Consider the following 10,613-nt stretch of genomic DNA (forward strand, 5'->3'; position numbering starts at 1 on the left):
TAGTTTTCATCATTTTATTATCACATAAGATTTCTAAACCGAACTTACATAAAAACAATGTACAATCCCACCTCTACCATAGAGATACTCGTACATTAAAGATTTTTTTGTCCGAACATTTCAAAATAATGATTTACATTCATGCATTTCTGTGTAAAATCAAGAAATGTTTATAAATATTTTAACAGTCTTTAACAGGCAGTACAAATATTACTTTTTCAAGGTAAAGTCTGGCTTGTCCTTGAGAACGACCTTTCTAGTCTTGAGGTACGACCATTTATGTCTCTTGTAGTAATAAATCACTGCGAATAGCAGCGCACTAACTATTATAACCTGAAAGAATAATATGACAACATATGAAAGCTTTGTATTATCATCTTTACTAATCTATAATTATTATTAAAGCTACATGCCTCCAAATGAGCCAAAATATTTCAAGGAAATCAAACTTGAGAGAAATGTACTAAGACAGGATTCAAGTAATAATTTACAAGTTATGAGAGATTAAACACAAATTTTGCAGTGTTTATCAACATATTTCCACTCCTTGACTAATGCTGTGTGAGCTACTTTTGCATATTTAGACTTACGTGGATCGCATGTGCTATTAACAATGTGTATATTTGTTTTTGTCAATTCACAATATTTTACTTTTAAATACATTTTCAAAATTTTTGTGAAAATTAGCATGAATCTGGAGGCATGCTGCCTTAAAACAAGAACCATCATTATCTCATTTATATCATGTGTCTATAAATGCCCCCCACAACTTCACCTTTGTGTTACACAGGTTGGCCTGTACATCTGTGCAGTCAGATTATGTTCTATACTGTAAGTAGCTTCATTTTTGTATTTTCATATTAAAATCACTTTAAACTTCAAATGTACTGTTCCAAACTCAAAGCAGTGCAAATCAAATCTATAACACATGTTCAACAGGTTATGGTTTCAAAAGTTTAAGAAGGCTAAATAAACTATGATACCTTTATACTTTGAAGCTTTCTTATATCATGCTCAGGTTCGGCGGTCCAAGTCAAAAATGTTGTTACGTCCTTAGCCAGCTGACTTTGAGTGGCTGGGGTTCCTACAACAAGTACCGATACATTAACATTAAAAAAGTAATATAATTTTAATACAAAAGATTTAACATACATAAATAATTGGGTCATATTACTTTCTCATTTGCTCGTATGGTCCATTCTGACTGCAGGGGTAAAAGAAACCAAAACCGCAACCAGCTTTACTGGTAGAGAAAGACTAGGTGCACCTCATTGACTTCTATTTCAGGGGAAATAATCTGGCATCCAAGTAGAACTACAAACCATCTGTTAACTAGCTAGGTAGCCAAAATAATCCTAAAAATTTACGTAAAATAACTTTATCTAACTTATGACTGTTAACATATTAAGTGAACACATCTAACAGGGGACAAGTAAAGTTCAGGGTTCAAACATAGTACTCTTAGTCTTACCATCTGTGTATTCTATGATTTCATTATAAAGAGCTTGAGCCATACTGATGGCGCCACCTGGGAAGTATGGGTTGTAATGTTGACCCTCGCCTAATTCTATTCCAGCAGGAGCATCCTTGTAGCCAGTCAGTAGGGAGTATATATAGTCCTGAAAAGTAGTAAAATAAAGCTGCAAACTCCAAATAATTCAACAAAGTTTCAAACAAGAGGATCATTAATACAAAATTAAATATGACAGACTTTCGTCAATTTCCGTCACCTTCGTAATTCCCTGTTACAAATAGAGTTGAATAGAAAAGTGAGACCCTATTTCTTTACATACAATTGAAATTTGTCTCTCATGTCCGTCCATGATTATTTTGATAGGTAGTTCGATTAAAAAGTGTCAAAACACAGGAATTTATGCTTCAGATATTTTCTGGGGGCATTAAAATCCCAATTGTATTTATATGAATAAAAATCTATGATAAATATATGGTAAAGTTACACGGACACTGTCTGTCAGTTATCCAAAGTCAGATAAAATTAAATATTAGCATACCCCTTCTCCATGTCTGGCTCGAACTATGTAGGAAAGATCTGGTGGTTCTGCACCATTGTTAGCTGCCATGGCTGCCTGGGTATTGGGGTATGGACTTGGTAGATGGTCGGCTAATTTACCAGGTCTCTCAAACATGTTACCATTGGCATCTGGTCCATCCTGGATCATTGCCTAAAATTAGTAAAAATATTCATATTATTACAAATCTTTGTTTACACTCCACACAAAAATATGATTTGTTTTATAAAACATCTGTAAAGGGGGGTCCATATAAAGCAATAAAAAGATTCAAATTAAAATTATAAATAGCTGAAAATCACAGACTTTTGGGGATTTTTTAATAAATCTGCTCTACAATATTACAAAATTTAAAGATTGAAGCTAAAACTTTTAAAGTAGGTCCCTTTCTTTCTATATTTTCTAATCAAATGTACAATATTATGAAACAAATTGTACTTGAGGACCAAAGCATGTAGATCAAAAGTTATCAAATGTGAAAGAATACTTCAAACACAAATGCTGTATATTGTTAATATTGAAGACCAAAGCTGCAAAAATGGAGAAGAATCCTTGACATAAAGAATTTGAGCAGGGCTCACGCTGTCGGTCGCCATAGTCGCCATTTGCGATTATTTTATAAGATTGGCGATTATTTTTGCATTTTGGCTACAAAATCTGGCGATTATTTTTTACTTCCATCAGTGTTTATGTAAGGTGTAAAAATCGATAATGAATGCAGTAGACCCAATTAACACCAGCAGGGTGCATTTAATCGAGTGTCAACTTTTTACCGGTCACGTGCTGCTAACTCTATTGCCCGAGGTGATAAAATACATGCGAGATGTATAATTGTATAAGTACTTTAAAGATATTGTCCAGCATTTATAATAGCCATCAAATATACGTCAATTAGCCACAAAAATCGTTTTAAAAAATTAAAATTGATAAACTGGATATTGACTTACCCAAAATTTACCGTGAATTGCAGTAATTGCAAATTTTGATTTTTTTTTGTTTTAAGCTACTTGACAAAATCGCCAGTGGAAAACAATGGTAAAATATTTAAAAAGTATTAACTTCCAAACAACTATTTGCACAACAACCAAAATTGTGAATATTTCTTCAGAAAACAGGAAAAATCCGATTGTCACATGTTTTCGCGACACCGATAATTTTGATATTTATTTAAAGGTGAAATAAGCTATGTTCTTATTAAAAATATTTAACACTATGGCAGAAAATTTGTATTACATTGGTGATGATGATATTTTTCAGTAAATTATTCAGAAAAAAAGGCTGCATTCTGTGAATGAGTTTGCAAACTTGTGTTATTTCTATAGGCTAATATGACCTAGATCTACTCCAGTTCAAATGTGGAAATTGACAGTGGTTAAAGCTGACAAAATTTGATTAGAACAAACAAAAAAAGTTGTCTGATAACAGCATTATGTAAAGTTATAATGAATCTTTAATACTATTGTTATACAGTAATGATACTAATTATAACGTTTTTATTCTGTTCTATAATAACAATTAAAGTTGTGGTTCTATTTTAAAAAAGGTAGTTATCAATATATACAAATGTATCAGTTTATTTGAGAATCCTTATAAAACTGAAAGTTTTATATAAATGTAATGTTTATTTAATCAACTGCTTATGTCATTAATCGCTAATTCGTGAAAAGTCCGTTGAACTTTTGGCTATTATTTTTTTAAGTTGAAAATATTGGCTATTATTTTATTTGAGCCAGTGTGAGCCCTGATTTGAGCTTTTAGTTATTTTGCTATTATGGAAATCTATGCAATTAATGCCATGGGTGAGATTATTTTGATTCAAGGATGTTTACTTAATTATCTTCTTTAGAGGACCTTTACGTAATGTTACAAATAGACATGTCTTCTAAGCTCTAGGCCATATTGTTTTAGAAAAGAAGATTCAAGTGTTTTTTTTTACAAAGTTTATGAAAATGAGGTGACCCACAGAGATGCCTTTTTTTCCCTTAGGGAATGCTTTTTACAATTCTTGTTGTGGACTTGCCCATAAGGTAATGCAACATGCCTAACAATTAAACTCATTATTTCTCGTTATTCATATATTTTTTTGTATTTTGACATTAAATTTCAACTGGTTATTTAATCATAATGATACATTTAAAGACAAACAATTTGTATACGTGTATATGGCATAATATTTAATCAATCGATTCAGCTATTTAAATAAACCTCAAGACAATTTTAAGAATGGACAATCATTTGTAGTAATACCATACCTCTGCTGCCTCTTTCTTCGCCTCAGCTTCAGTGAAAATTACACCAACCATTTCTCTATAGGAAACATATTCCAAACTGTGACATGCAGCACACACTTGTTTGTAAACCTCGTATCCCCTTCGCATTCTTAAATATAAAAGAAATGGGCATTTCCAGCATTGGCTTTATCTATGGTCTTCTCAGTTCTCCCAATTTAAATGTGTACTCTTCCCAAATTAAATGAGTCTTCACCCCCAATTTAAATGAACTATTTTTTGTTAATTTCACAGAGAAAAGTGCATACTAATAAATGAATACAAAACAAATGTAAAGGCAGGAGTTGTGGAATGAGCATGTAGTTAACTGTTTAAACTAGTAATCTAGGCATTGCTGCCCATATGGGTCCAAACTCAGAAGCAAGTGAATGAACAATAAACTTAACACTAATTGTTAAGTACGAGTTTGTTTCAGGGACAAATATATGAGCGTGTCTATAACCTATTAACCTTTAGCTTATAGCTTCCTACAAAATCAAAACTAAAACAAAGTCTGAAAAAAAAGTTATTAAGCAGAATGGAGACAGACAAACAACAGGAAATGCGTATATATAATCTATATAATATTTTGGATGTCTAAAAGTAAAACTTACGAGGCCTTATCCAAAGCTGTCCACCAACCATTGTGTGCCCATGGATAGTGTGGTGGATGGAGCTCAAGTTCAGCTGCATTAACAGATGAGTTCAAGGCCACAGCGAAACCTAGACCGCCAACTGCGGCAGCTCCTACTGTTGCCAATGCCTACAAAGATACAAAAAAGAATCTATTTTACACTGGACACAAATATCTTTACATATTCATCATTATACCAAAAGCTACTGTTGGTGGGACACTAACGGCATTGCTTTGTACATTATTTCAGGCACAACCATCATCTTTCAGCAAACTAACTTTCTGGCTTCCTCACAAGTCATATAAAAGAATCCAAAGGATTTACAACATTTCAAGAATAAAAGAATTCCAGATTGGACAAACTCAAACCTGTTTTGCAAAGACTAATAAACTGAAGCTGTTGGCTATCAACATATCTTTAGAAATCTTAGAGAAAAAAAGAAAAATGCAAATAGTTTGATATGCCCATTCAATAATGTTCACAAAATTACTTACCACATTTTTAGCAGACGGCTTTTTTAATGAAAATAGTCTGACCTGAAATACATAAGAAAGAATTGTTGTGAACAATATGTCCCAAGATTTTCATCTTTTCTGCAAGTGGTGCAAGTGTCTGTCGACTCAAGTTTCAACCCTTTGAACAAACCTGAAACCCATGGATTACAGGAACTGGATACACTTTTATCTTTTACTTTTTTCACCAAATATTATGTTTCTGAGCAGGTGCATGTTAAAAACTAAAAAAGTTTTATTTTCAAAAAGTCAACATTTAATGTTATAAAAGAAAGACAAAATTTCGCATACACCAATTTCCACCCAACCTGACCCCAAAATTGGTTTATGTGGGAATATTACCATTACCATTTGGGGTCAGGGCTCTCGTTTGATAAAATTTGGGGCCGAATATCGGCCCATTCCCCCACCAAAAAAAGTATGTTTTTTCCCCTAAAACCGAAAAAAAATCCCCCTTGAAATCCCTGGAAATTAATATTTAACAGGCATAGAAAATGCCGATCAGCGAATATATATTTTGCGAACGGCAACCGGAAATAGGTACGTATTCCGCGGACGGCAATCAGAAATTAGTATGTATTCCATGACTGGCAACCAGAAATTAGTATGTATTCTTGGGAATGGCTATCGAAAATTAGTATGTATATATAAATAAAATGTTCCAGACAGTTTTTAGCATTCCAACATGTCGCACAATTTCAAGTCTTACCGGAAAAATCCCCTTTAAATGAAAAATATTTGAAAATCATGCAAAATTCCCCCTCTGCATGGACCCTGGCCCCAGTCTCAAAATGCTAACAAGAGCCCTGGGGGTAGAGCTAGCTTAGGGTCAATTGGTTTAAACCAGAATCTATGCAAGGAGGTCATTACTTTGTGACTACACCTGTATTATCATGACACACAGTCACTGCATAATAAATACACACTGCAATCATATTCTCTGACATGAACTTTTACAGAGACACTATACTTGGGAGATGGAGGTCTGTATCAAAAGTTGTTGGCCTTTCTATTAGCAGTGTTGAATCTAGGTAAGGCTGCCTGATTCCCCCATATTTTTTGCAGATCGCATATTTTAATGAAGTCAATGCACGCCAAGTTTAGCATAGATCTGACATTCTTTTCAACTTAATTCAGTTAATCTTCATATCTAGAATGCTTTTGCCATGCTTGTTTTCACTTGTGACAATGACGGAAATATGTACTTAATCGTGGGTAGCAGAGGGCCAGGTCAATTCACATGTGTACCAACGGTCTGATATTATGGTGGTTTCGTCAAACTACCGGTGCAGCGAACTTAATTTATGAAGAGGTGCGAAAGTAGTTTCGTCAATCTTATATTATATAGTAATTAAAGGCAAGCAAAGTAGACATTGTCCATATAATATATAAAGTGTTTTTATCATCAATATTTTGATATAATAAAATTATGGCGCAAATATCATTAAATGAATATAATATATTGTACAAGTATGCCTATATATTATACTTATTTTAATGATTTGTGCGTTACTTGATTGTTTTTGACAAAAAAATATGTAAAAAAAAACCAATATTATTTTGTTTGAAAATTCCTATGATGTTGTTTGTTCACCGAGATCTTTTGTAATGTGTTATGCTTTTATGTAAATATTATTAAATACTATTACACTAAGATAAATTATAAATAATAGGTTTAAATTTTCATTATCTTGTTTTGAAATGCATGAAAATGTGTGATAAACCACACATGAGGACCCGCGATAATTGACGTTCCCATAATACAATAGATATTGTTCGCACTATATAAATTAGTTCGCCGGAACCACTACCTGTTTTATTTTATTTAATCCAGGGCTCACGCTGTCGGTCGCCATAGTCGCCATTTGCGATTATTTTATAAGATTGGCGATTATTTTTGCATTTTGGCTACAAAATCTGGCGATTATTTTTTACTTCCATCAGTGTTTATATAAGGTGTAAAAATCGATAATGAATGCAGTAGACCCAATTAACACCAGCGGGGTGCATTTAATTGAGTGTCAACTTTTTACCGGTCACGTGCTGCTAACTATATTGCCCGAGGTGATAAAATACATGCGAGATGTATAATTGTATAAGTACTTTAAAGATATTGTCCAGCATTTATAATAGCCATCAAATATACGTCAATTAGCCACAAAAATCGTTTTAAAATTGATAAACTGGATATTGACTTACCCAAAATTTACCGTGAATTGCAGTAATTGCAAATTTTGATTTTTTTTTTGTTTTAAGCTACTTGACTAAATCGCCAGTGGAAAACAATGGTAAAATATATAACAAGTATTAACTTCCAAACAACTATTTGCACAACAACCAAAATTGTGAATATTTCTTCAGAAAACAGGAAAAATCCGATTGTCACATGTTTTCGCGACACCGATAATTTTGATATTTATTTAAAGGTGAAATAAGCTATGTTCTGTTTAAAAATCTTTACCACTTTGGCAGAAAATTTGTATTACATTGGTGATGATGATATTTTTCAGTAAATTATTCAGAAAAAAGGCTGCATTCTGTGAATGAGTTTGCAAACTTGTGTTATTTCTATAGGCTACAGGGTTCTCACTAGGACTTTAAAACATGGAGTCCATGGACTCCCAACCCTGAAAAAGTTGGAGTCCAAAAGCGCGTCGCAATTAATATGTTTACAGATTAGTTATTTAATGCTCACAATAGCATTGCTGATATTTTGAATCTTCAAGAGACTTTCAAAGTTTATAGTTATTCACAACAAACTCTGAACTACATAGTAAATTTATTGTTTTGTTGTTAATATTTATTTTAAAATTATTTCATTATAATGCATCAACACATGGAACTCGTTTTTTATTTTTCACTTTCATACCAAATCAAATTTTATTCTGGTAAAATAAGTCCACTCTAAAGACAAAAAGTTTATATTTGTAAAAAAACGTAAATGTATATAGGAAGCGTTTAGCGGAATGAATAGGAAAATCGCGTACAGCTTCACACAGTGTGTAAGAGATTCATCCGATCGATAATTATTTTAGCAAATATCTTCAAAAGGGGGCAAATTGAAGATCGATATTTAAAGATTTAATGTTGATTGAATAATAAAGGAACAATTCATTCACATGTTTGGCTTGGAAACTGAGAATTTTTGCGAAATTTTAGGGTTTCTGGCGAAGTGAAATTGCCGATGTTCGGGATCAATTTTCTGATAAAATCTAAATATCAAAGAAAAGCGTATGTGTATTTTGGTTTGTTGCCCTGGAATTTCGGCACAAATCTCAAATTCTTAATATTCTTATAGAACGTTTTTGCAGGCATGAAACGAAAGCAAAATTTTGCCTAGAAAATGCCGAAAATATTCGACAATAATTCAAAATTACACTCATTTGTAATTTGAGAAAACAGTCTTTAAACTTGCGGCGTAAATAGTCAATATTTTTATCCTTTTGTCGGTAAAATTTGCTAATTTCCAATTAACTGTTGATCAAATATATCTCGCGTTATATCTGGTAATTACACCTGCAGAGCGTGTACATACATTAGTCTGATCTCTATTGCGTGATAATGATCGAAAGCGTTATCGCTGATTGGCTAATCGCTTCACGGGTCGATGTGCATAGGACCGCCTACCTATAGACTGACACGCGCCGACGAATTTGTGTATTAGTGGTTGTAAACAATCGGCAATGTTTATGCGTCCCCAGGCAAAATTAAGCGTACGTGGAATCCTTGCTCTGAAATATTTGCGTCCAGCTGTAATAAACATGCGTACCGGGACGCCGAAATAAGCGTCCCCGAGAACCCTGAGGCTAATATGACCTAGATCTACTCCAGTTCTGTGTGAAATGTGGAAATTGACAGTGGTTAAAGCTGACAAAATTTGATTAGAACAAACAAAAAAAAGTTGTCTGATAACAGCATATGTAAAGTTATAATGAATCTTTAGTATTATTGTTATACAGTAATGATACTAATTATAACGTTTTTATTCTGTTCTATAATAACAATTAAAGTTGTGGTTCTATTTTAAAAAAGGTAGTTACCAATATATACAAATGTATCAGTTTATTTGAGAATCCTTATAAAACTGAAAGTTTTATATAAATGTAATGTTTATTTAATCAACTGCGTATGTCATTAATCGCTAATTCGTGAAAAGTCCGCTGAACTTTTGGCTATTATTTTTTTAAGTTGAAAATATTGGCTATTATTTTATTTGAGCCAGTGTGAGCCCTGTAATCAGTTCACTGAACCTGTAGTTCCATGAAACCACTCTCACCCGTCTGATCTGCATACTTTACTAGTTTTCACCAATTCTTTATCATTTTTCGAGCAGACGTCTGCTATCAAAAATGCTTAAGCATGAAATAAATGAATTCTTTTTCGGTATGTGATAAAGTTTGGTAAATGCATGTCCCTCACAATTTTCAGTTAAGTGGGGGACAATCCACCATTATTTTAAAATTCTATATGTAACACTACAGAATATAAATCAATAACATAGAACTGCAATAACTTGATTTTTTTACTTCAAAAAATTAGTTAACAATCATTCCAGCAATATATTTACGTAACGTAGATAACGTAACATAAAAATACTTATATAACTTTTTTTCATAATCTTTAACTTGAAACGACTGTTCCTCGCTCAAGGACAAAGATTTAGACCTTTGTATCTTGAAAATATACAATTTATAAAAATAATTATGTGAGAGATGATATTTTATACAACTTTTTTCAGCTGTATCTAAGTAAAGTTTTCTTACATTTTGTTTCTGTGCAGTGCTAGACACTTTTAAAAGTGCTTGTTTCGCCGAACGTCCGACCAACCCGGCCATTTTGGAATCTCCAGTATGATATGCGGATAGAAATAAATTTTACGTCATATTACCGCCTGAATTAACACCGCTAAATTGTCTGTACAAAAATCCAAGAACTAGTTTAGCTTTTACAGACGTGAACATGTTAAATATTGAAAATAGTGTAAAACAACTAGATATAAGGCTTATGAACAGGTAAATTCAAATCAAGACTGCAACATTTTCAATTTTTCCGTGATGGGCTTTTTTAGGTATTCTGTTTTTCTCTATTTTATTATATTTTATCATATGCATACGATTATTTTATAAAAATGGTTTTAAGTGCCAACTTATATGACAATAAAATTTGTTC

At 32.6% G+C, this 10,613-nt stretch overlaps 1 protein-coding gene across 1 annotated transcript; it reads right to left on the reverse strand.

Moving 5' to 3' along the window:
• LOC132723700 (cytochrome c1, heme protein, mitochondrial-like) lies at positions 1 to 10,347 on the reverse strand. Its single transcript, XM_060708481.1, has 8 exons — positions 10,208 to 10,347; positions 5,427 to 5,468; positions 4,912 to 5,060; positions 4,283 to 4,409; positions 2,013 to 2,183; positions 1,472 to 1,619; positions 984 to 1,084; positions 1 to 333 (listed from the first exon to the last, which is right to left on the reverse strand). Exons 1-8 carry the CDS (start codon positions 10,277 to 10,279, stop codon positions 211 to 213), a joined length of 933 nt encoding a protein of 310 aa, XP_060564464.1. The 5' UTR covers positions 10,280 to 10,347; the 3' UTR covers positions 1 to 210.
• Positions 10,348 to 10,613: the final 266 nt, after the last annotated feature.

Source organism: Ruditapes philippinarum, unplaced genomic scaffold, assembly GCF_026571515.1.
Source record: "Ruditapes philippinarum isolate M1 unplaced genomic scaffold, ASM2657151v2 ctg359_1_1_1_1, whole genome shotgun sequence".
Taxonomy (NCBI): Eukaryota; Metazoa; Mollusca; class Bivalvia; order Venerida; family Veneridae; genus Ruditapes; species Ruditapes philippinarum.

Excerpts from the sequence above, each read along its gene's own strand:
- LOC132723700 (XM_060708481.1), bottom strand. The coding sequence starts at position 10,279 with ATGGCCGGGTTGGTCGGACGTTCGGCGAAACAAGCACTTTTAAAAGTG. Across the intron at positions 5,469-10,207 it reads GCACTGCACAGAAACAAAAT|GTCAGACTATTTTCATTAAA; the intron begins GTAAGAAAACTT and ends TATGTATTTCAG. Across the intron at positions 1,620-2,012 it reads GAGCCAGACATGGAGAAGGG|GACTATATATACTCCCTACT; the intron begins GTATGCTAATAT and ends ACTACTTTTCAG.